This window comes from Scyliorhinus torazame, chromosome 7 (assembly GCF_047496885.1).
Source record: "Scyliorhinus torazame isolate Kashiwa2021f chromosome 7, sScyTor2.1, whole genome shotgun sequence".
Classification (NCBI taxonomy): Eukaryota; Metazoa; Chordata; class Chondrichthyes; order Carcharhiniformes; family Scyliorhinidae; genus Scyliorhinus; species Scyliorhinus torazame.
The window spans coordinates 82990348-83017904 of record NC_092713.1 but is presented as its reverse complement, the minus strand read 5'-3'; the positions used below and the strand labels follow the sequence as shown (position 1 = coordinate 83017904).

Genomic DNA, 27557 nt, shown 5'->3' with positions numbered 1-27557 from the left:
ATATAACACTTTCTTTATTGTCTGAGTGTGGCGTGTGCACAAATAAACTAACCTTTTGAGTTCATCCTATCTTGCGTTTGCTGTGGGATTATTAAATAAAATTAGATACCACAAAACCGAGTGGTTACGAAATATATAATCGCATATAAACAGGGAAACAAATCAAATCACCTTTCTGTAGACAGGTAGTGAGAGGAGAAATTAGTGCTGTTTAAATTAACCTCCCTCCTGTCCGTAACAGTGCACCCTCCACTATAAATTATTATTTTGTGTAGAACATAGAACATAGAACAGTTCAGCAGAGAACAGGCCCTTCGGCCCTTGATGTTGTGCCGAGCATTGTCCGAAACCAAGATCAAGCTATCCTACTCCCTGTCATTCTGGTGTGCTCCATGTGCCTATCCAATAACCGCTTGAAAGTTCCAAAAGTGTCCGACTCCACTATCACAGCAGACAATCCATTCCACACCCTAACCACTCTCTGAGTAAAGAACCTACCTCGGACATCCCTCCTATATCTCCCACCCTGAATCTCATAGTTATGCCCCCTTGTAACAGCTACATCCACCTGAGGAACGTCCACTCTATCTATCCCCCTCATTTTCTTATAAACTTCTATTAAGTTGCCTCTCATCCTCCTTCGCTCCAAAGAGAAAAGCTCCCTCAACCTTTCCTCATAAGACCTATCCTGCAAACCAGGCAGCATCCTGGTAAATCTCCTTTGCACCCTTTCCAATTCTTCCACATCCTTCCTATATGAGGTGACCAGAACTGCACACAATACTCCAAATGTGGTCTCACCAGAGTCATGTACAGTTGCAGCATAACCCCCGCGGCTGTTAAACTCAAGCCCCCTGTTAATAAACGCTAACACACTATGAGCCTTCTATCCACTTGAGTGGCAACCTTCAGAGATCTGTGGACATGATCCCCAAGTTCTTTGAAGAGATAACAAATAGGTTAGACCAAGGAGAGCCAATGGATGTTATCTATCTTGACTTCCAAAAGGCCTTTGATAAGGTGCCTCACGGGAGACTGCTGAGTAAAATAAGGGACCATGGTATTCGAGGCAAGGTACTAACATGGATTGACGATTGGCTGTCAGGCAGAAGGCCGAGAGTTGGGATAAAAGGTTCTTTTTCGGAATGACAACCGGTGACGAGTGGTGTCCCGAGGGTTCAGTGTTGGGGCCACAGCTGTTCTCTTTATATATTAACGATCTAGATGACGGGACTGGGGGCATTCTGGCTAAGTTTGCCGATGATACAAAGATAGGTGGAGGGGCAGGTAGTATGGAGGAGGTGGGGAGGCTGCAGAAAGATTTAGACAGTTTAGGAGAGTGGTCCAAGAAATGGCTGATGAAATTCAACGTGGGCAAGTGCGAGGTCTTGCACTTTGGAAAAAAGAATAGAGGCATGGACTATTTTCTAAACGGTGACAAAATTCATAATGCTGAAGTGCAAAGGGACTTGGGAGTCCTAGTCCAGGATTCTCTAAAGGTAAACTTGCAGGTTGGGTCCGTAATTAAGAAAGCAAATGCAATGTTGTCATTTATCTCACGAGGCTTGGAATATAAAAGCAGGGATGTACTTCTGAAGCTTTATAAAGCATTAGTTAGGCCCCATTTAGAATACTGTGAACAATTTTGGGCCCCACACCTCAGGAAGGACATACTGGCACTGGAGCGGGTCCAGCGGAGATTCACACGGATGATCCCAGGAATGGTAGGCCTAACATACGATGAACGTCTGAGGATCCTGGGATTATATTCATTGGAGTTTAGGAGGTTGAGGGGAGACCTAATAGAAACTTACAAGATAATGAATGGCTTAGATAGGGTGGACGTAGGGAAGTTGTTTCCATTAGCAGGGGAGACTAGGACCCGGGGGCACAGCCTTAGAATAAAAGGGAGTCACTTTAGAATAGAGATGAGGAGAAATTTCTTCAGCCAGAGAGTGGTGGGTCTGTGGAATTCATTGCCACAGAGGGCGTGGAGGCCGGGACGTTGAGTGTCTTTAAGACAGAAGTTGATAAATTCTTGATTTCTCGAGGAATTAAGGGCTATGGAGAGAGCGGGTAAATGGAGTTGAAATCAGCCATGATTGAATGATGGAGTGGGCTCGATGGGCCGAATGGCCTTACTTCCGCTCCTATGTCTTATGGTCTTAAGATCCCTCTGTTCCTCCGCATTCCTCAGAACCCTGCCATTGACCCTGTAATCCGCATTCAAATTTTTTCTACCAAAATGAATCACCTCGCACTTATCAGGGTTAAATTCCATCTGCCATTTTTTGGCCCAGCTCTGCATCCTATCAATGTCTCTTTGCAGCCTACAACAGCCCTCCACCTAATGCACTACTCCACCAATCTTGGTGTCACCAGCAAATTTACTAACCCACCCTTCAGCCCCCTCCTCCAAGTCATTGATAAAAATCATAACCAGCAGAGGACCCAGCAAAGATCCCTGTGGTACACCGCTGGTAACTGGTCTCCAGTCTGAACATTTTCCATCCACCACCACCCTCTTCTATGTGATAGCCAGTTACTTATCCAATTGGCCAAATTTCCCTCTATCCCACACCTCCTTACTTTCTTCATGAGCCGACCATGGAGAACCTTATCAAACGCCTTACTAAAATCCATGTATACGACATCAACTGCTCTACCTTCATCTACACACTTAAAATACCTCCTCAAAGAATTCAATCAAATTTGTGAGGCAAGACCTACCTTTCACGAATCCGTGTTGACTATCCCAGATTAAGCTGCATCTTTCCAAATGGTCATAAATCCTATCCTTCAGGAACTTTTCCATTATCTTCCCGACCACCGAAGTAAGAATAACTGGCCTATAATTACCAGGGTCATTCCTATTCCCTTTCTTGAACAGAGGAACAACATTCGCCACTCTCCAGTCCTCTGGCACTATCCCCGTGGACAGCGAGGACCCAAAGATCAAAGCCAAAGGCTCTGCAATCTCATCCCTTGCCTCCCAAAGAATCCTTGGGTATATCCCATCTGGCCCAGGGGACTTGTCGACCCTCCGGTTTTTCAAAATTGCTAATACATCCTTCCTCAGAACATCTACTTCCTCCAGCCTACCCGCCTGAATCACACGCTCATCCTCAAAAACATGGCCCCTCCTTTGTGAACACTGAAGAAAAGTATTAATTCAACACCTCTCCTATTTCTTCTGACTCCATGCACAAGTTCCCACTACTGTCCTTGACCGGCCCTACCCTCACCCTGGTCATTCTTTGGGGTTTTCTTTGATCCAACCTGCCAAGGACTTCTCATGCCCCCTCCTAGCTCTCCTGAGCCCTTTTTTCAGCTCGTTCCTTGCAACCCTCAAGCGACCCTACTGAACCTTCTTTTCTCATCCTTACATACTCTTCCTTTTTCCTCTTGACAAGACATTCAACATCTTTTGTGAACCGTGGTTCCCTCACAGGTCATTTCCTCCCTGCCTGACAGGGACATGTCTATCAAGGACACGCCGTATTTATTCCTTGAACAAGCTCCACTTTTCATTTGTGCCTTTCCCTGACAGTTTATATTCCCATCTTTACTCTCTAATTCTTGCCTAATCGCATCATAATTACCCCTCCCCAATTATAAATCTTGCCCTGCAGTATGGCCCTATCCCTCGCCATTGCAATAGTGAAAGACACCGAATTGTGGTCACTATCTCCAAAGTGCTCTCCCACAAACAAATCTAACACTTGGCCCGGTTCATTACCCAGTACCAAATCCAATGTGGCCCCAATCCAATGTGGCCTATCCATATATTGTGTCAGGAAACCCTCCTGCACACACTGTACAAAAACTGCCCCATCCGAACTGTTAGACCGATAGAGGTTCCAATCAATATTTGGAAAGTTAAAGTCACCCATGACAACTACCCTGAGACCTCCACACCTATCCATAATATGTTTTGCAATTTCTTCCTCCACATCTCTATTCCTATTTGGGGGCCTAGAGAAAACTCCTAACAATGTGACCGCTCCTTTCCTATTTCTAACTTCGGCCCATATTACCTCAGTCGGCAGATCCCCTTCAAACTGCCTTTCTGCATCCATTAAACTATCGTTGATTAACAATGCTACTCCTCCACCTCTTTTACCACCTTCCCTACTCTTACTAGAACATCTATACCCCGGAACTTCCAACAACCATTCCTGTCCCTGTTCTAACCATGGGCGAAATTCTCCGTTATCGGCGGAAAGTCCGCCGATCGGCGCAAAAAACGGCGCAAATCCCACTTGCGTCACGTCAGAGAAATGGGTCGATAGTCTCCGGCCCGAAATGGGCTAGCAGCGACGTAACGGGATCCGCGCTTGCGCAGTGGTTCACGCCGTGCAGCGTCATACGCGCTGCACGGCGTGACGGCTCATAAGGCCGCGCTGCTCCCCCCCACCCGACCGGAACACCCGACCGCAACACCCGACTGGATGGCTGGCCGTCGCTGAGCCCCGAGGTTCGAGTCACGCGATGTGGAGGCGCTCCTGGACGCGGTGGAGCAGAGGAGGGACGCCCTGTATCCCGGGCACGGCCGCAGAGTTGCCCCATGCCACAGCCGGCGTCTGTGGAGGGAAGTGGCAGAGGCCGTCACCGCTGTGGCCCTGACACCACGGACAGGCACCCAGTGCCACAAGAAGGTGAACGAACTCGTCAGAGCAGGCAGGGTGAGCCTCCCCCATATCCCCCCCTCCCCATATCCCCCCCTCCCCCATATCCCCCCCTCCCCCATATCCCCCCCTCCCCCATATCCCCCCCTCCCCCATATCCCCCCCTCCCCCATATCCCCCCCTCCCCCATATCCCCCCTCCCCCATATCCCCCCTCCCCCATATCCCCCCTCCCCCATATCCCCCATATCCCCCCTCCCCCATATCCCCCCTCCCCCATATCCCCCCTCCCCCATATCCCCCCTCCCCCATATCCCCCCTCCCCCATATCCCCCCTCCCCCATATCCCCCCTCCCCCATATCCCCCCTCCCCCATATCCCCCTCCCCTATATCCCCCCTCCCCCATATCCCCCCTCCCCCATAACCCCCCTCCCCCATAACCCCCCTCCCCCATATCCTCCCTCCCCCATATCCTCCCTCCCCCATATCCCCCCTCCCCCATATCCCCCCCTCCCCCATATCCCCCCCTCCCCCATATCCCCCCTCCCCCATATCCCCCCCTCCCCCATATCCCCCCCTCCCCCATATCCCCCCCTCCCCCATATCCCCCCTCCCCCATATCCCCCCTCCCCCATATCCCCCCTCCCCCATATCCCCCCTCCCCCATATCCCCCCTCCCCCATATCCCCCCCTCCCCCATATCCCCCCTCCCCCATATCCCCCCCTCCCCCATATCCCCCCTCCCCCATATCCCCCATATCCCCAAGTGAATCCAGCCCTAACCTTAACCTCTGCAATGCACGCGCAACCAATGGCGTGCATTCATATACCTGCCTAACACTGTTGCCTTTTACCCCTGCCACCCCCCCCCCCCCCCCCGCCACAGGAGAAGCGCGCGCACAACAATAGGGAGCATGTGAGGACTGGAGGAGGGCCCGCTGATGAGAGGCCACTGACCGTACACGAGGAAAGGGCCCTGGAACTGGCTGGCGGACCTGAGGACCGGGAGGTTGCTGATGCAGAGGTCGGGGGCCCACCAGCAAGTGAGCCACCGATAGCCCGTCCCCATATCCCCCCTCCCCTATATCCCCCTCCCCCGTATCACCTGATCACTGCCTGATGTCTAACCATGCATGCTTCATTGTGTATCGCAGGACCAAACGTCCAGGCACCCATCCCCGCAGATGCACACCGCCCGCAGGATGCCCCTCGGAGACCACAGGAGACAGAGAGACCCGCACCCTCCAGCATGCGACGCCCGCAGGATGCCCCTCGGAGACCACGGGAGACGGAGAGACCCGGACCCTCGAGCATGCCACGCCCGCAGGATGCCCCTCGGAGACCACGGGAGACGGAGAGACCCGGACCCTCCAGCATGCGAAGCCCGCAGGATGCCCCTCGGAGACCACGGGAGACGGAGAGACCCGGACCCTCCAGCATGCGACGCCCGCAGGATGCCCCTCGCACACCACGGGAGACGGAGAGACCTGGAGCAACAGGGAGACGACACCCCCGTCACGTGCGGGAGCGACCACCCAGCGATGAGGGGGGCAGCCACAGGCCCCCGTCACATCCGAGCCAGGACACCACTACCCGGGACACCACTACCCGGGACACCACTACCCGGGACACCACTACCCGGGACACCCCTACCCGGGACACCACTACCCGGGACACCCCTACCCGGGACACCCCTACCCGGGACAGCACTATCCAGGAAGACGAAATACCGGACAGTGACTCAGAGTGGATGGGTGGAGACGAACCCCCACCCCAAAGTGCCATGGACTCAGAGTGGGACGAAGAGCACGACACAACGCCACTGCTGTCACCAACACCCTCCACCATCGCAGAAACACTCACCACGGTTGGGCACTTTAGTGATGAGGCGTCTGGTACACTCACTGGTGCGCACAACACAGCCGTCCCGGTACAGCAGGTGGAGGTAGGAGCAGCAGAGGGACCGGGCGGTCGGAGGGCATCCCAGGCCAAGCGAACATCTGCCGCCCAGATGGATCCCGGGTTCCTGCAGATACCACACCCACACATAGATCCGATGCAACCACCGACCCGGAGACGAGCGAAGAGGGTGACGGGCGGCTTGCGGCGGCTGCGGTCGCAGGTGGAGGCGTCCACCCGCGTCCAGGAGCTGGGAGTGGTCCCGGTCATGCGTGCCACCCAGGCTGACACCGCACGGGTGGCGTCCGCGGTGGAGGCAATGGTTGCGACGGTGTCAGACATGGGGAACGGTTTGCGAGGCCTGGGGCCTTCCGTGCAGGCGGCGTCTGTGGCCCAGGAAATGGCTGCCCTCTCACAGGAGGCCATGAGCCAGTGCCAGCGCCAGATGGCAGAGGCGCTCAACGCCATAGCCCAGTCTCTGCAGGCCATAGCCCAGTCTCTGCAGGCCATGGCCCAGTCTCAGCAGGCCATGGCCCAGTCTCAGCAGGCCATGGCCCAGTCTCAGCAGGCCATCGCTGAGGGCTTCGGCGCCAGTGGCCATGTGCGAGCCGGCGTCGCACTGTCACAGACAGGGTTTGCCAACACCCTGGGCTCCATGGCTGCAAACCTGCAGACCCGTGTCGATACCAGCACGGGCCTCCAGGACTGGCAGCGCCAGATGTCGGGGGGGCGTCGGATGGCCAGTCCGTTCGCATCCCCAACCCATGTAGAGGCCTGGGGGCCATCGGGCACCCCAAGGGAGGAGGAGGTGGTGTGGTCCGTCCCGGCTCCCTCTGTAGGGGAGGTCCCGGTACACCGCGACACCTCGGACTCCCCCCCCCCCCTTCCGTCCCAGGTGCATCGGGTGGACAACGGGCAGGACAGGCTGGCAGCTCGCCATCCCAGTCGCCCGGGCCGCAGCCTGGCCCATCTAGGCCAGGATGCCCCAGGAAACGGCCGCCAAAGGGATCCAGTGTCAGAGGGCAGGAATCACAGGAGTCCACCTCCAGTTCTGCTGTACCGTCTGGGGAACCACGTAGACGTAGTCAAAGGGCCCGTAAGGCCAAACAATTAGACACTGAGTAAGTTGGCACGGATGCAGGGCACAGATGAGTTTTAGGGGCTAGGGCACGTGCATGAACTCCTTTGGTTATTAAAGTCAATGTTACACCTACCGAAGCTGCCTTTGTGCTCTGTCCAAAGTGTGCGGGCGTGTCATGTACGTTGAGCGCAAGTGTGTGTGTGAGGGGTGGTCTTACCTCAGCCCCAGGTGAGTCTGCCCCCTTCCCCCTGGGCCGCCATCAACATCCCCTGGGCAGAGGACGGGACCGTGCGCTGCAGTGTCACAGCCGCATGCAGGGATGGTCCGGGTGGATGGTGGTACTGTGGCCATGGGTCAGACATAGTCCAACGATGTAGAGTCAGGAACTCATCGCAGGGCAGGTTGTCATCATCCTCCATGGCCTGCGATAGACACGCGTCCACCCGCAACTGTGTGAGCCCGGCCCGTTGTGCCGCCGGTGGATCGGCAATGGGGGGGGGGTGGTGTGCATGCGGGTGGGGTGGGTGGGGTTGGGGAGGGGGGTGAGGGTGCTGGGTGGGTGGATGGGTGGGGGGTGTGGGTGGTCGGCTGTTGCCATGGTGTGCGGTCTGTGGCCATACTACCCGATTCCCACGCCCATCTAGTCAGTGAAGCGGGCGTCTATCAGTCTGTCCCGTGCCCGCTGGGCCAGCCGGTAACGGTGGACAGCCACCCGCCTGTGTCTACCCCGTCTGCCCTGACCATTGCCCCCATCCCCCTCATCTGGGGAGGACTGTGCCTCTTCCTGCTGCTCCTCCACTCCACCCTCCTCTGCCTGTGGCACATCGCCCCTCTGCTGGGCTATGTTGTGCAGGACGCAGCACACCACAATGATGCGGCCGACCCTATCTGACTGATACTGGAGGGCGCCCCCAGAGAGGTCCAGGCACCTGAAACGCATCTTCAGCACGCCAAAGCACCTCTCGATCACTCCCCTTGTCGCTACATGGGCATCATTGTAGTGGTTCTCCGCCTCATTGCGTGGCCTCCGTATAGGCGTCATCAGCCACGATCGCAATGTGTAGCCCCTGTCGCCCAGCAACCAGCCCCTCAACCGGGGATGGCGTCCCTCGTACATGCCGGGGATGGATGACCGCGACAACACGAATGAGTCGTGTACACTGCCTGGGTGACGGGCGCAGACGTGCAGGATCATCATGCGGTGGTCGCAGACCACCTGTACGTTCATCGAATAGGTCCCCTTCCTATTAGTGAACACGGCCCTGTTATCTGCAGGTGGCCGCACGGCGACGTGCATCCCATCGATCGTGCCCTGGACCATGGGGAACCCGGCCACGGCAGAGAAGCCCACGGCCCGGGCATCTTGGCTGGCCCGGTCCACGGGGAAGCGGATGTAGCGGTGCGCCATGGCATAAAGGGCATCTGTCACTGCCCGGATGCACCGGTGCACCGATGTCTGCGATATGCCGGACAGGTCCCCACTCGGTGCCTGGAATGACCCCGTTGCATAAAAGTTCAGGGCCACCGTAACCTTGACGGACACGGGGAGAGGGTGTCCCCCGCCAGTGCCACGCGGTGACAGGTGTGCCAGCAGGTGGCAGATGTGTGCCACGGTTTCCCGGCTCATCCGGAGTCTCCTCCTGCATTCCCGGTCCGTGAGGTCCTGGTATGACTGCCGGGGCCGGTACACACGGGGCGCCCTCGGGTGCCTCCGTTGCCGTGGGGCCGCGACGTCCTCCTCCCCCTCCTCGTCCTGTCGGTCAGGAGTCCCTCCAGCCTGGGCGGCTGCCGCCTGCCCCTCTGCGGCAGCCTGCGCCGCCTCTCTGGCACGCTCCTCCTCCTCCTCCTCAGCCAGGGCAACATAGACATGAGCGGCTGCCACCACGCGGCCAACATCGCTGGATGATCTGAAAACATGACGGCCTGGTGGGGGGGGAGGGGAACGACGACATGTCATCATTGCCCATATCCCCTCCTCCCCCCAGCCAGGTGGCATGGACCGCATGGGTCCAACTGTTGGAGGCTGGCACCTGGCCAGGTGGACCAACTCACTTGCCCTCCCATCACCCACCCCGGCACGGACCCCCCCCCCACCCCCCAAACCTCCACCCCAGCACGGACCCCCCCCCAACCCCCAACCTCCACCCCAGCACGGACCCCCCCCAACCTCCACCCCGGCACGGACCCCCCCCCCCAACCTCCATCCCGGCACGGACCCCCCCCAATCCCCAACCTCCACCCCAGCACGGACCCCCCCCAACCCCCAACCTCCACCCCGGCACGGACCCCCTCCCCAACCTCCACCCCAGCATGGACCCCCCCAACCTCCACCCCGGCACGGACCCCCCACCCCCAACCTCCACCCCGGCACGGACCCCCTCCCCAACCTCCACCCCAGCACGGGCCCCCCCCAACCCCCAACCTCCACCCCGGCACGGACCCCCCCCCCCAACCCCCAACCTCCACCCCGGCACGGACCCCCCCCCCCAACCTCCACCCCAGCACGGACCCCCTCCCGGCACTCCCCCGGAGCCCAGCCTACTCTAACCACCCCCCCCCCCCCGCCGCACACACGCACACACAAGCCGAGACACACCTCTCCTCACGCAATCAGTCTGCGGCCACGCCATTTCCTGCCCAGAGCCAACCCCCAGGCCGTCACTCACCTCCACGCTGGTCGGCGTGAGCCTGGAGCACCGGGTCACGCCGATGAAAAGGAGGTTTGATTCACGTCGACGTGAACGGTCATCACGTCGACGGGACTTCGGCCCATCCGGAAGGGAGAATATCGGCAGGCCGAAAATCGGCTGCCTTGCGCAGACCCGTGACATTCTCCGCGGCACCGGCGCCATTAACGCCCCGCCGACTTTTCTCCCTTCGGAGACTTCGGCGGGGGCGGGATTCACGGCGGCCAACGGGCATTCTCCGACCCTTTGGGGGGGGCGGAGAATGACGCCCCTGGTCTCCGTAATGGCCACAACATCGTAGTCCCAAGTACCAATCCACGCTCCAAGATCACCTACCTTATTCCGGATGCTCCTTGCATTGAAGTAGACACACTTCAACCCACCTTTCTGTCTGCCGGTACACTCCTGCGACCTTGATACCCTCCTCAGTACCTCACTACTCTCAACACTGGCTTCTGGAACACTGCTCGTTTTCCCAGCCCCCAGACAAATTAGTAACCTTTGATGTGACAACTTGTGAAATGCCTTTTGGAAATCCAAGAACGTCACATCTGCAGGCTCCCCTTTATCAATAGTGCTTGTAGCCTCCTCAAAGAACTCACATTAAGGAAGTCCCTTTCTGTCACCTCCTTAATGATAGAGAAACTGCTAGAATCTATCACGGATGTTGGGTCAATTAGCCTGCAGTTTTGTGGGGGCAGGGGGTTTTGGCTCCTCACTTCCTTAAATAGAGTTGTGTTTGCTATTTTGCAATCTGACAGAATTTCCTGCATTCTGTAAAGGTTTTGGAAAAATAAAACCAATGCATCTACTATCTCAGCAGCCATTTTGCTTAACAGCCTAGTGTGAAGTCTATCATTACTCACAACGTTAACATTTTGTTCTAATAATTATCTCAGTGCCCCTTTCCTGTTGTTTGTAATGATTTTAATTTTCTCCCTCACTTTTACGTTTTGATATCCAATTACTTCTGGGATCCCATTTGTGTCTTCTACAGTGATGACAGTGGAAAAATATTTATTCACTGCATCTGCTCTTTCCTTATTTCCCATAAGTGCTTCCTCAGATATCTGGATAAAAGGACTCCATCCCTTTCTCTCAACTCCTTTGCCTCCGTCGCATTTGTTCCAATTGTGCCATTTTCCAAAATTGTGCTTCGAAAATGTGTTCTTCTTCCTCAACCGTGATTTTCCACCTAGAGTTGTTGATAGGGCCATCAACAGTGTGCGGTCCATCTCCCGCGCCATTACCCTCGCTCCCTCCCCTCCCTCCCAGAATAAGGATAGAGTCCCCCTTGTTCTCACGTTTCATCCCACCAGCCTCCGTATGCAAAGCATAATCCTCTGCCATTTTCGCCAACTCCAGCGTGATGCCACCACCAAACACATCTTGCCTTCCCTCTGTCAGCATTCCGCAGAGATCGTTCCCTCCGAGATAATCTAGTCCACTCTTCCACCATACCCAGTACCTCTCCCATCACCCATAGCACCTTCCCATGCAATCGCAGAAGATGTAACACCTGTCCCTTTACCTCTTCCATGCTTAACATCCCAGGCCCAAAACACTCATTCCAGGTTAAGCAGCGTTTCACTTGCATCTCTTCCAATTTTGTCCATTGCATTCGCTGCTCCCAACTCCCAATGTGGTCTCCTCTATATCGGAGAGACCAAACGCAGACTGGGTGATCGCTTTGCTGAGCATCTTTGGTCTGAGCATTCAGGACCCTGACCTTCCCGTTGCTTGCCATTTTAACAAAATACTCTGCTCCCATGCCCACATGTCTGTCTTTGGCCTGCTGCAATGTTCCAGTGAAGCTCAACGCAAACTGGAGGAACAACATCTCATCTTCCAGTTCGGCTCGCTACAGCCTTCCGGTCTCAACATCGAATTCAATAACTTCAGATGATTAGCTTTGACAAAGAGTCATTGGACTCGAAATGTTAGCTCTTTTCTCTCCTTACTGCCAGACCTGCTGAGATTTTCCAGAAATTTCGCTTTCCTCAGATATCTTCTCTCTAGACGACTAATACTCACTCTTAATTACTCTATTACTTTTTAAATACCAATAGGAACTCTTACTATTTTAAAAAAAAATTCTAGCTAGTTTTCTACATACTTTAATTTGCCCCACCTTGTTATTTTATTGTCATTCTTTGCTTTTTTTAATATTCTGTCCAGTCTTCTGATCTGCCACTAATTTTTTCACAATTATGAACTTTCTTTCAATTCAATGCTGTCTTTAACATCCTTGGTTAGCTATGAATGATCCATCATTTTTCTGGAGTCTTCTTTTCTCACTGGAATACATCTTTGCTGAGTGTTATGAAGCATCTCCTAAATGTCTTTCACTGCACCTCTACTTAATTATATCTCCTTAACCTAATTTCCAAGTTCCCTTTAGCCAGCATAGTCTTCATGTCTTTGTAGTTGTCTTTATTTAAGTTTAAAACACCAGACATGGACTTCTCTCCCTCACACTGAATTAGAAACTTGATCATGTTATGATCACTGCTACCTATGCGTTCCTTTACTGTAAGATCATTAATTAATCCTACTCATGGTATATTACCAGGACTGGAGTAGCCTGTTGGCTCTAGAATGTGCTGCTCCAAGAAACTATCTTGAAAACATTCTATGACATCTTCCAGGCTACCTTTGTCAATCTATATGTAGATTAAAATCACCATGATTATCACTATACCTTTCTTACAAACCGGTCCTTTTTTATATATATATATATATATGGCAATCAGCATAAGAGACTTAGGGATTTAAAAACCACCCACAGAAGTGAATTATTACCTTTGCTATTCGTATGTCAACCCAAACTGGTTCTACATGCTTGTCTTTCGAGCCAATGTTATCTCTCACTATTGTACAAATGTCATCCTTAATTAATTGAGCACAGTAAGAAGTCTTACAACACCAGGTTAAAGTCCAACAGGTACCTGGTGTTGTAAGACTTCTTACTGTGCTCACCCTAGTCCAACGCCGGCACCTCCATATCTTAATTAATTGAGCAACCCCACAACATTATCCTTGTTTCCTGCCCTTCTGGAATGTCAAGTACCCGTGAATGTTCAGGTCCCATCATTGGTCACCTTGCACCCATGTCTCCAATGGCTATCAGATCATCCATCTTATTTCTGTATGAATTTTCAAATCTATTTTATTATGAAAGCTATGCGCGTCAGATACAGAGCCTTTAGGTCTTTTTACTGTTTTTGGAACCTCTGATCTTATCTGCTGGTGCAATCTTAATTTTATATGCTCTGATCCTTGCTGTTACGTTCTGGTTATCATTCCCTTATTTCGCTCTTGCATTGTCTTCCCACTTTAAGTGATCACATCTTGCCTGAATTGATGATCCCTCACCCCCACTATTTAGTTTAAAGCCATCTCTACTACCCTAGTTATACAACTCACCAGAATACTGGTCTCAGCATGGTTCAGGTGAAGATCATCCCAATAGTATTGAATCTCTACAGTGCATAAGGAGGCCCAGCGAGTCTACACCGACATTCTGACAGAGCATTCTATCGAGGTCCACTTCACTGCTCTATCCCCATAACTCCACCGAACCTGCACATCTTTGGACACTATGCGGCAATTTACATAGAAACATAGAAAATAGGAGCAGGAGGAGGCCATTCTTCCTGGTCTGGTCCTGTTACAATTTTATAGGTTGCTATGAGATCCTGATCTGCCATTCACTTGATCATGGCTGGTCATCCAACTCAATAGCCTAATCTCACTTTCCCCCTTGTCCCCTTGTTTCCTTTGAATTCCTTCGCCCCAAGTGCTATATCTAACTGCTTTTTGGAAACATACAATTCTTTGGTCTCAACTACTAAACGGTCTATCCCGCATTCTCCGACTGTGACCCCTGGTTCTAGACACCCCCACCACTGGGAACATCCTTCTTGCATCTACCTGGTCTGGTCCTGTTACAATTTTATAGGTTGCTATGAGATCCTCCCTCATTCTTCCGAACTCAGCGATCACAATCCTAACCGACTCAATCTCTCCTCATACATCAGTCATTCAGCATGTGAGATTAGGCTATTGAGTTGGATGACCAGCCATGATCAAGTGAATGGCAGATCAGGATCTCATAGCAACCTATAAAATTGTAACAGGACCAGACCAGGAAGAATGGCCTCCTCCTGCTCCTATTTTCTATGTTTCTATGTAAATTGCCGCATAGTGTCCAAAGATGTGCAGGTTCGGTGGAGTTATGGGGATAGAGCAGTGAAGTGGACCTCGATAGAATGCTCTGTCAGAATGTCGGTGTAGACTCGCTGGGCCTCCTTGTGCACTGTAGAGATTCAATACTATTGGGATGATCTTCACCTGAACCAATCCACCCAACCTGCACATCTTTGGACTGTGGAAGGAAACCGGTACACCCAAAGGAAACCCATGCAGACACTGGGAGAACGTGTAAACTCCACACAATCACCCAAGGCTGGAATCGAACCTGAATCCCTGGTGCTGTGAGGCAGCAGTGCTAACCACTGTGCCATCGTGCCGCCCATATAACTCCCACTGGTGCCAGTGCCTGTGAATTGATACCCATTTCTCCCACACCAATCTTTGGGCCTCGCATTCAACTCTCTAATCTTATTTACCATGTAATCCAGAGATTACAACCTTTTGAGAGTTTACTTTTTAATTTAGCCCCTAGCCTGCTCATACACGCTCTGTAGAACCTCTTGTCCTATCTATGCCATTTGTACTATGTGGATCATGACATCTCCTACTTCAGGATCCACTCTAGTCCGAGGAGTTGTCCCATAACCTGGCACCGGGCAGGCAACATAATCTTCTGGACTCTCACCCTTGGCTGCAGAGTGTTTATCCACCAGATTATAATCCAATAAAAAGGGCAAATAGTCACCAGCCAATCACCTACCTGCTTCCCTGCATTGGCACACCTCGACCTTTCTTTCTGTATATGGCTCTGACTGCCCACAGGCTAGTCCAGCACCTCCCAAAGTCTCACACTCTCCTCCCTCATTGCTATATGCCCTGCTTGGCTCCCGAGATGTGGTTCTTCAGTTTTCTGTGTTCTTATACTCAAGGATCTATAGATCACCCCATACATCAGTGCTGTCTCTCATCTTCAGTCAAAAATATTTACACTCCTTGGGTAAAAAGCTAAACAAAGAAATCTGCAAAGGTTTTGAATATTAGCTGTTGCATTGGAATTTATGCCAAATTTTAACTCCAAATGCCATGGAATATTCACCTCGTTTCAATTTGTTAAAATAATATTATTCCCGTGATCAGCATTTTTTAAAGAGTCTAATTCTAAGAGTGAGATTATAATGAACGTCCTGTGGAGCCTGATTTTTGTAACCCTATGTTTTATGAATGGGGAAATTAAGAATGCTTGAACTCTAGGCCAACACATGGGGAGAAGAAGTAATTGCAATTTTATCTTTCTCATTCTACTGCTTATCACTTTTGATTGCCTGTTTTGTTATTCCAGCTGTACCTTTCTGTCGTCTCTTTTGGTTTTAAATTCCCTCTGTTGATAATGACCTGCCATGATTTCATGGGCTGCACCTGGATAAATAAACCTTTAAAAATGAATAGATTTCTGCAATTCCTTGCTTTTATATTTTCCTGTGCACTAAAAGCACTGGATTTTCTGCTCCCCTGCTGGAAGGTTTGAAGGCGAGTGACCTTCCCAACACCTATCCTCCCTCCCCTGATCTGTCTTAAAAAAAACACTTTGGAGCAGTGGGGGAGATATTGGCTCCCCACCTTCCCTTGGGCCTATGGAGGTCTTTAAGTAGCCAATTAATTGCCACTTATAGTAATCTTTATTATGGCCTCTTGACTTATCCTCATCATCCTGGTTGAGAGTCCCAACCTCCAGACTGACCTGGACTCCTTGAAAAGGTGAGATTCCTTGTAGTGTCAGCAGTCGCCGATCCTCCCACTGGCTGTACAGGGACTATGGTATTGCTGGTCATTTGATTAGCTGGTAGCCTTTTAAGGTGGGGGCTTCCACTTGAGATCAACGTGAAAGTCTTGCCTCAGTTAACGGTGTTCCCAGTGATAAACTGTTACGGGCAGCTGCAAGATCGTGGGGGAGCCTCCTTCCTACAATTTTCTTGCCAAAGTTGAAACTATGAAAATATAAATGAATATGGGAGAGTGGCTTAACGTTACTTTTATCTTCCATAAGATTGAGAGACTTTGAATCATAGTCACTAATCGCTCCTAATAACTCCTACAAACAATTCAGAAGAAACTTTACTCTGAGAGTGGGGAAAATGTAAATCTCGCTACCAGGTGGAGTGTTTGTAGCGAATAATGTTGACTTATTCAGGAGAAGCAAGTTAAGATTGTGAGGGAATTAGGAATAGAAAGATATACTGAAAGGCTGAGGTGAAATAAAGTGAATTGAGGCTTACATGGAGCATAGGGCATAATGGATTTTATCTGAGAAAAATATCAGCCATGATTGAATGGTGGATCAGACTCAATGGGCCGATTGGCCTAATTCTGTGCCTTTGTCTTGTCACCTTATGGTTATAAGAGTCTATGCAATAAACTATGCAACTAGGAGTAGGAGTAGACAATTCAACCCCTCGAGCTTGTTCTGCCATTCGATATGATCATGGGTGATCTCCTCCCGGCCTCAAATTCACTTTCCGGTCCGTTCTCCATAACCCACCTGACAATTACCAATTAAAAATCTGTCTATCTCCTCAAATTTACTTAAAAGTCTCTGCATCCACCGCATTCTCGGGTAGTGAATTCCACAGATTCCTGACCTTTTTTTTGAAAGAAGTAATTTCTCTTCATCTCTGTTTTAATTCTGCTACTCCTTATCCTAAAACTATAACCTCTTCTTCTAGATTATCCCACAAGACTAAGCATCTGCTCTATGTCTACTTTGTCAATCCCTTTTATTACCTTATATACCTCAATTAGGTCTCCCCCTCTCATTCTCCTAAACCCTAGAGAGTATAGGCCTACACTGCTCAATCTGTCTTCATGAGACAAACCCCTCTCACAATGAAAAGTGCTAAATTATTTTTAAAGTTTTATTTCTGATTAAAAAATATTATATTTAAAATGGTAAAGTATTTGGTTGTAAGAGCACTTTAGTATTCTGGATGTTTCATGAAAGACCCATTTCCTCACTTGCTCTGGGGTCATCAATAACCTGGAGTTCTTTTTCTGAGTGAGCACGTACAAAAGTGTCTTCTGAATACTGAAGTTGAGTGACTGAAGTTGGAGTGATTTTGCTTTTGGATTGCAAGCAGCACAGGTCGATCAGTTTCCTGTGCATTCTGTAAATTATCTACATGATGTCTCTGGGTAGTTTGCTGGGGGCGAGGTGCAGTTTTGCTGCAAGAGGATTGAGAAGAGGGTTGGTGCAAAGACAGAATCTTGTTTGATACCAGTCTTCGATGAGTGTAGGGTCTGTGGTGATTCTGTTGGTGAGGACCACGCCTTGCTTATCAGCATGGAGTAGGCGGAGGATGGTGACAAATTTCTGAACATAACCGGCAAATATGAGGAGTTGACATGAGGTTAAAAAGGGCCATGCACAGTGATTGATGTGGTTACTCACATTTTTCTTGCATTTTGTGTGCAGTGAAGGTAATGTCTGTGGTACCTCTCAGTGGGAGATAACAACTACACTGCAACTCAGGAAGGAGCTGCTCTGCCACTGAACGGAAGGAATTGAGGAAGACTTTTGGAATGATCTTCCATGTGACAGGAAGAAAGGAAATGCCTCTATAGATACCACAAGCAAACCTGTCTCCCTTCTTGAATTTAATCCTTCAGATACCCCCGGCATGTACTCCTATTCCCAGATGAGGGATATGAGATTGTGCAGTTGTTTATCAAGATTAATGCGGAGATTCTGGAAATCCTGGCAATCACCTCTTAACAAAGGGATGTCCTCAATGCATTCCTGAAGAGTTCAAACATCCCAGCTGACTCATAGGCATCCCTGGCTTGTGACCTACTAAAATGGCGAAGGTTCATTCGAGAAGGCACCAAGCACATTGAGAGAGGCTTACTGGGAACACTGCGAGGTGAAGTCGAGGCATTGGAGAACACACACTAACCTCCCAACAACTCATCTGTCCAACTTTCCACGCACCACCTGACCTATATGCTTTAGATTCTAAAGATGGTGCATTGGACATATCTGCCATCTCAAAACCCATCGAACCAGGTGGAAGCGAAATTGCCCTGGATTCCAGGGACTACGTAAGAAGAAGAATTACCAGGATTTAATGTTACTTCATTAAAATGAAGTAACATTATCATGATCAGCTGTTGTGTGATATCGTTAGTTCAAACATATTTCACTGAATGTACTGTTTAAATGGTCATAATCATCTTTTATAGGGAATGTCAGAAATTGCCACTTTTATGTGAATATGATTCTTTAAAAATGTTCTGTTGTTAATGATCGCCTAAGCAAGTGCAACTTTTAAACTGTAGCTCTTGCTAAACCGTTTTATTATTCAAGTTAAAAGCAAATTACTGTGGATGCTGGAATCTGAAACAAAAGTAGAAAATCCTGGAAAATCTCAGCCGGTCTGACTGCATCTGTACAGAGAGAAAGGTTTTGAGTCTGGTTGCTTTCACAAAAGAGTCTTCCAGGCTGGAAACATTAGCTCCCTTCTCTTTCCACAGATGCTGTCAGACCTGCTGAGATTGTCCAGTATTTTCTGTTTTTGTTTTTATTCAAGTTCTTCTTTGGTATAATAGTGCAATTGTAACAGCTTGGGATGAATCAGTTAAGTTGTACATCAACTTTCGATATATTTCAATGACTTAGCCAAAAACGTATTTTGAGCAGTGTGGAGTAGTTGAGCTGATTAGTGAAGTGCAAGATTATGTTTTTATTGTTAAAATAATGGGCAGGAATAAATTCGCTGGCTCACCAAACCTACTCATCGCCTAGAGCAACATGTCGAGACATCTTCTACCACACCCCTGCAGCCACCTAGGTGGAAAAACTGGAAAAATTCTGAGCTAATAAGAGAACAAAATCACCAGGAACTTTCTCTCTGTGGTCGAAACTGACAAGATCCTGTTAACTGTTTATCCACACAAGTAGAATTAGATGCTGGGAACATATTTTTTTTATTTAGCTTGATTAGTTGGATGAAAATATATGCATCACTGCTTTTAGGTTTCTACACTCCAAGAGGAAAGAAACAGCTTATTAGCTGAGAACGACCTAATGACCGAGAGGATAAACCAATTGGATGCATTTGATGATCCACAGAGCCTTGCCAGCAAGAAACACTTTAACTTCCAGCTTCAATTGGATCAATTGCAAGAAGAAAATTACAGGTATAAGATTCAGTTTCAGTCATTAACATTTCCTGCTAAATTTCTGATATTTAGTGTACACTTTTATTTTAGATGAGATGGGGCTTCATAAATTCCTCCAAATGCAGCAGACCCAAGTACCAACACATACAGCAGCATTATCCAGGCAGCCTCACTACCTGCAGGACATTGCATACATTTCTGACCTTCCAGGGAGAGCCGCTTGCCATGTCTTCCTTGCCTTGCTTCAATTCTGCGATTTTCTGTCTTTTTAATAGTTTAATGAAACCTTGCCGAATGTTTTTTTCCCTCTGGGAAATATCTGCTCCTCAAAGTCTGGGCTCTAGAGAATCCCCAAATAACCACTGCGCCATTGGCAACCATGCTTTCAGCTGCTGAGGTCCTACTCTCCGCAATTCCTTCCCTGAATCTCTCCTCTTCTCCAACTCTCTTTTCTCCTTTTAAGAGACTCTTTAATACCTATTTCTTTCACTTGCCCTAATATCGCCTGATTTGGCTCAGTGTCAAATCTTGCAATACTTAATCTGTGAAGCATCTTGGCATCTTTCCCAGCAATAAATACGCTATATACATACATTGTTGTTAATTTTGCAACCTCTTCCTGCCAGCCCCATCTCACAGGTTCCTTTTTACGTTTTCCAGGGTTTCCTGTTTTCTTTGCTTATTGAAATGGTTATTACCTGCCATCAAAACCCATTGTTCAGCTTTCTTTTTTTTTGTTTATGAATTTAGAGTACCCAATTCATTTTTTCCAATTAAGGGGCAATTTAGCATGGTCAATCCACCTACCGTGCACGTCTTTGGGTTGTGGGGGCGAAACCCACGCAAACACTGGGAGAATTTTGAAACCCCACACGGACAGTGACCCAGAGCCAGGATCGAACCTGGGACCTCGGTGCTGTGAGGCAGCAGTGCTAACCACTGTGCCACTGTGCTGCCCCTTGTTCAGCTTTCTTTGACCGTCTTGTATACAAGTTAGCTCTTTGAGCATTCCCACACATCTGCCACTGCTTACATCACCAGATGGCGCATTGTGGCCTCCAGAATATGCAGACACCCTCATCCCTTTAACTACATTATAACTGACAAAAAGAGGGACATTCACTTCCTCATGATTTCTTGTGAGATTAATTAAAAGTAAATTCCCAATCTAAATGCCAGAAATACACGTGATTTTAAAATGTTGTTGAATAACTTGTTCATCAACTCTCATGCTCTCATCATTCTTCTATTGATTTCCATCTCTCTCTCTTTACTTGTTTTTCTTCTTTCAGATTCTATTTCCCGTCTTGTGTTGTTCTCACACCATCATTTCCACATATTTCACTCTCTCGTCACATCTGACAGATTCTGGTTCGCATTTTGGCTGCATGAGTTACCACTGGAAAAGTTAAAGCTATTTGCCATTACATTTATTTTCACGTTTTTACTCTGCTTTTCTGCTTCTTTCAATAATTGTGTTTTTCTTTTTTGTACCAGTGTTTATTTTTCTTTGGTTTTCTATCTTTCTTTTTTTTGCACAGCACTGAAATGATTTTTTAACGCTTAATGCTTGTTCATTGTGTTTGAATTTTCTGGCTGCTTCTCTTCCGTTCATCGTTTTCATTTCTTCACCATCTTCTTCCCCAGTATGTGATCTCAATTACTTTGTTCTTGCTGATTACATTTTGACTTTCAACTCAACATATTTAGGGATCAGGACAGTTGGCATGGTGAAAACCAGGCACAGCAAGTGTACCCTTTTGTTTTCAGCTCTATTTATGTAAAGGTGCCTTTGTGTACAGAATCGTTGCTTTTATAGCTTGGCAGAAAATTGCACCTAAATCATATTACACCAGTATGCAAAGTGGGTAGTTGAAAGAGTTCTGCCTCCCGATCTCCCCTTCTCATTCTTGCATGTGGAGGCTGCTTGGTTTGGCACATTCTTGGCACTCAACTTGGTATATGTCCAATTAACCTGTGACAGCCAGTGAAGAGTACAATCTTCTGTATGTCTCTGTCAGATTGTACCTATTTCCCTAGTTTCATCTGTACAATTTGGTCTTTCATATGAAAAATTGAAGACCTTAATTACATATGTGTAATATATAATATGTAGATAAGGAGACAAATGCACTTTTGTGGCGTGAACAAGTATTGAAACTATTTCACAAGCAAGTGACCTTGAATGGTTTGTCGCTGTCTTTTGAAATACAAGATTAGATAATGGCATGAAATCATTGCACAATGTTCATTAGTTTTACAATTAATTTGTTGTTAGTGGGCATCATAATAGGCACAGCAGCCAATGCGTAATTCGTTCCTTGCAAAAGGGTTACTGGCTGTGACATGGTTCACTGCAAGTTTGGTTACTCAGATTGGGGCTTTTTTTTTTTGTATCTATTCCAAAGGATCTTTTTTTGTCATCCTTCTCTCTAGGCTTGAAGCAGCAAAGGATGACTATCGTGTTCACTGTGAAGAACTAGAGCGACAACTGATTGAGATACAGCACAGAAATGATGAGTTAAACAGTCTGGCTGAAGAAAATCTTGCTCTGAAAGATGAAATTGATGTCCTCAGGTAAAGGAATGTTGACAGTCTGAGAAATCTATCGATTCACACCTATATTGCATTAACACTAATTAAGAATTATTTCACAACAATTTGTACTGCTAAAGATTGGTCACTGGGTAAAGTACCAGAACAACGGGCGGGATTCTTCGGCCGCGCCCGCCCAGCGACAGGAAATTCCCGCCCGAGGTCAACGGACCTTTACATGGTCCCTGTCCTGTCCGTACCGATCTTGCGGCGGGCGAGGCCAAAGAATCCAGCCCAACATTTTGTCATGTTCATATCATTTGCGACGTGTGTGAAATTTGTACAAAAGATTGCATTGCTGCTATGATAAATAAATAAATAGCTTCTCCATTACCTAGCTCTAAAATATTACAGCTAGTTCCTCCTCTTAAGTATACAAATGCCAATTGTTTGTCAACATACAGTTTTGAGAGAGTTTTGTTAGGAGCCTGGCAGATTTCCCTAAAGTTTTATCAGTGTAGCTCGAGTAATTAAATAAATGAGGATTCTGCAGGATTGTTAGTAGACTTTCAGCAATGTGCAGGACTTCACGGTGTAGGGAGTACAACTGACCATTGAACTGATATTTTTCGATTATTTGTACATCAACAATACTCCATTTCTTTTAAACCAGAAGGTGCAAAGGGACAGCCTGGTATTTAAGCCCTGTTGCAGGTGTCCTAACCTTTCCTTAAAAAGTAGCTTATTGTCAGGTATTTTCAGCCTCCTGGTGTCTGTTGCATTTCATAACATCTGATTTTCATCAGAACTGTTCTGATTTTAAGATAATCGACCCGAAACGATTACTCTGTTTCTCTCTACAGATGCCACCTGAGCTGTTGAGTATTTCAGCATTTTCTATTTTTAATGTCAGATGCTACAAATACACCCACAGTACTTTGTTTTTGCACTTGGTGATTTGTTTCGTAATTTTATTTGTCTACTGAAGAATAAGATCATAAGACATAGGGGCAGAAGTAGGCCATTCGGCCCGTTGAGCTTGTTCTGCCATTCAATGAGATTGTGACTGATCTGATATGATCCTCCTCAATTCCACTTTCCTGCCTTATCTCCATATACCTTTGATTCCCTTACTGATTAAAAATCTCTACTTCAGCCTTAAACATACCTAACGACCCAGCCTCTGAGATTGTGCCCCCTAGTCTTACACTCTCCCCTAAGGGGAAACATCGGGCACGATCCAATGGCTATGCTGCGCAGGAAAAGCAGCTCACCGCAGCACAGCATGGCCGATATCCCCGGTATCCACCCGGCTCACAATGCATCACAAAATCCAATGCGATCTCGTGAGAGGGTGCAATGTAAATCCCACCCATTGTCGGCAGGATCACTTTTTCGCAAATCTGCATTTTAGAGCCAGACAGTTAGTCTCATTTTAATGTGCAGATTCATAAGGTACCTGAGGTTTTGGGATTCATCCCCTCACCTCAGAGACCTCGGGCGAGTGCCGTTCAGCACTGGTCCTGGTCCCCACAAACACTCCCCACAGGGAATTGGAGGCCCCCAGCTGCATGCTCTTTGGGCAGGGTGGCGCCCTGGCACTGCTGGTGCCAACTGGGCACCCTGGTAGTGTCAGCCTGGTATTGCCAAGGTGCCCAAGTGGCATTGCCAGCTGGCATAGGCACTGCCAGGGTTGGCACTCCAAGGTGCTAAGCTGGCATTTTATGTGTGTGCGTGATCAGGCTGGGTATGCCCTGTGTGGGTGTTGAGGGGGGTTGCGGGTGGGGGGCTGGGGAGTCGTGTTGAATAAACATGTGTTTCTTGGTACTGCGAGCGCCGTAAACACGCAGCTAAACATGCTTGTTATGGGAATAGTGGGAGACATCCTCTTAGCATCAACCCTGTCAAGCCCCTTGAGAATCCTATGTGTCTCAATATGGTTATCTCTCATTCTTTTAAACTCCAATTAGTGCAGACCCTCATAAGAAAATCCCGCCATATCTGGGATCAACCCAGTGAACCTTCTCTGGACTGCTTCCAATGCCAGTATATCTTTCCTTAGATAAGTGGACCAACATTTTTCACAATATTCCAGGTATGATCTAACTTGTGCCTTGTATAGTTTTTGCAGGACTTTCCTATTTTTATATTTCAATCCCTTTGAAATAAAGGTGAACATTCCATTTGCCTTCTCTATTACCTGCTGAACGTGTATACTACCTTTTTTGTGATTTTATACAAAAGGGCCCCGAAATCCCTCTGTACTGCAGCTTTCTGTATTCTTTCTCCATTTAAGTAATATCCATCTCCTTTATTCTCCTACCAAAATTCATAACTTTACATTTTCCTACATGATATACCATCTGTCCATGTCTATCTGTAGATTCTTTGTAACATCCTCACCATTTGCCTTCCCACCCATTTTTGCGTCATCTTTAAACTTTGCAACTGATTTATGGTCTGTATATTCCTCTTTCATTTATGATTTTAACTTAATTTACAAATCTATATAATTCTGCTGTTTCGAGATCAATGCGATTCTGGAATACCCAGGAAGAAGGTGTTGTGTGCTAGTAATTCCAGTCGGCTTTTTAGGATTACCATTCTTCCTCATGCCTTTAGTTGCTTTCCTCTTGTTCACCCTTATCTTGGCTTTTTGGTAATTTGTTTGAAGTTCATTTCTGAATGAAATGGCTTCTGTTGACCTTACATACTGAGCTTGACTGCAGTTGATTTCAGAGCAAGATATTGAGTGAAGTATTCAAACGGAGTTTGGTTTTAACAATATTAACGTTTTTAAAATAAATCTTATTGAATCTTTCTATGTTATGCATATCAAAGCAACATTGTGCATATTATGTATGAGTATACATGGAGACTTTTGTGTGAATTGCCTGTAAGCAATATCATAGATGGATGGTGTGCGACTTCCAACCAGTGGTGGTGCTGACACACCATGCGGTCTCAATATGGTGGTCATGTGACACAAGACTCCAATATAAGTGGGAGCACATCCGACCTTCACCAGATGGTTGAAGGAGATGGTTGTAAAACATACAGGTGAACCGTCGTGCTAGGTGTAGTTCCAGAGGAGTACAAATAAATTCCATGATAACTTGCTTTGTAACAGATCGCTGTCTTACCACGTGTGATTCAATAAAGATCCTGGTTTAGACAAGTGAAGATATTTGGTGGATTCCTTTGCAAGACATCGAAAGCCAAACACAACAACGTTCTATTCAGAGTGTAGTTAAACTGAGTCTGAATGGCGCCTTATGGTTTTCAAGCTGAACAGGCTTCAAGGCTGGGCTCAGCGTTTTTGAGGCCAAGGAAACTTTAATGTATTAATGTATTCTGACCACTGTTTTTACAGGATTTATTCAGATAAGGTAATCAAATTAGAGGCATCAGTGGAGACATACCAAAAAAAACTCGAAGACCTGAATGACTTGAGGCGGCAGGTGAAATTGTTGGAGGACAAAAACATGTTGTATATGCAGAATACAGTCAACTTGGAGGAAGAACTGCGAAAATCTAATGCTGCACGTGCTCAGCTGGAGACATACAAAAGACAAGTAAGCATTGACCGCAAATCTTCTTAACTGAATGGAGTGTAGAGTTTCATGGCAAATCATTATTTGTACTATAATTTAAATAATTTAAAGTGAAAATGAAATATTTTCCTGGATAGTCCAATCGGTAAATGCATTGTTCATTGCAATATAAAGTCTAGAAGATCTCACAGTTGATTGATGGTCTGTGTTGAGTAAGTCCACTGCATCAGCATCTCTGACCTAGATTTGTGAAAAGTCATCCAGATAATTAGAGACATGGGCCGGGTCGGAGAATCGCGGGGCCTGGTGTGAATCAGGCCCCCGCCGTGTCCCGAAGTCTCTGCCACCAGAGGTTCGGCGGGGGGCGGAAATCCCGCGCCGTGCCGGTCAGCGGGCCCACCCCCGCCGATTCTCCGGCCCGCGATGGGCCGAAGTCCCGCTGCTGGAATGCCTGTCCCGCCAGCATGGATTAAACCACCTTTTGAACGGCGAGACAAGGCGGCGCGGGCAGGCTCTGGGGTCCTGGGGGGGCGCGCGGCGATCTGGCCCTGGGGGGTGCCCCCACGGTGGCCTGGCCCGCGATCGGGGCCCACCGATCTGCGGGTGGGCCTGTGCCATGGGGGCACTCTTTTTCTTCCGCCTTCGCCATGGTCTTCACTATGGCAGAGGCAGAAGAGACCCCCTCCCCTGCGCATGCGCGGGGATGACGTCAGCAGCTGCTGACGCTCCCGCTCATGCGTCGCCCAGCGAAGACATTTCGTCCCTGGCTGGCGTGGCGCCAAAGGCCTTTCCCGCCAGCCGGTGGAGCGCAAACCACTCCGGTGCGGGCCTAGCCCCTCAAGGTGAGGGCTTGGCCCCTAAAGGTGCGGAGACTTCCACACCTTTGGGCGGCCCAACGCCGGAGTGGTTCCCGCCACTCCATTACGCCGGAACCCCCCGCCCGGCCGGGTAGGGGAGAATCCCGCCCATGGACAGAAATTAAATTTAATACCAAATGCTGGGGCTGTTCAAAATTTTAACAAACCGATTTTTTTGCAGCTTTCTAGAAATTCTGTAAAAGAAGGAAAAATGTAGAAATATTCTATTGTACTTCCCTGAACTTTATGAAAAGCTAAAATGATGCCGTTTTTAACATTTATTCATTCCTGAAGTGTAATTTTGCTGGCAAGGTCAGCATTTTTACCAATCCATAATTGCTCTTGATAATAAGACAAATATAAATCTACATTCCATAACGGACCTAATATGGTCAGAGAAATGGAAGTGTCTGTACTGTAAGATAAAATTGGCGATCTAATGCAGAGGTGGGACAATATCGAAAACCTGAGACAGAAGTGGAGGAATACCATCCGGTACAAACTGCAGAACATACAGACGTGATTGTTTTTATGCAAAATGCCACATTCCGGAGCCTGTTCGGGCATACAGAGGGAGAATTCAAAATGTCCAATTCATCCAACAATCACGTCTTTTGGGAACATACAGTGGTGCAGATCAATATAAACAGGCTGACCTTAAGAATTTACAGTTCTACAAAGGTTATATACAAAACAACCTGCAAAACAAGTATCAGTCCCTGGGGATCGTTGGTCTGGCTAGATTAAACGGGCCCGTGCAGTAAAAATGAGTCCCATGTCCTGGCGTTCCGTGAATGTGCTGCCACCTACGTGAGGAAGATGAGGTAGATCAAGGTAAATAGGATCAGCATGACGGCTAGGTGGGGGTGTCACCGAAGGTTAGCCCCGATCCCAGGGATCGTCCCAACAAGTTCTGGCTGTGCCTTCTGCATCTGCTGGGTGACATCCTGGGCTTGCTGTCTCCGGCCGTCCTGGGAGATCAAGCATAG

At 48.4% G+C, this 27557-nt stretch overlaps 1 protein-coding gene across 1 annotated transcript in view; it reads left to right on the top strand.

The window, feature by feature from the left end:
- Window positions 1–27557, top strand: part of hook1 (hook microtubule-tethering protein 1) — a 149510-nt gene that overhangs the window by 90300 nt on the left and 31653 nt on the right. Inside the window, exons 9-11 of the mRNA XM_072510981.1 lie at window positions 19477–19640; window positions 22059–22199; window positions 25531–25732. Coding sequence (XP_072367082.1) covers window positions 19477–19640; window positions 22059–22199; window positions 25531–25732 — 507 coding nt within the window. The remainder of the gene's footprint in view (window positions 1–19476; window positions 19641–22058; window positions 22200–25530; window positions 25733–27557) is intronic.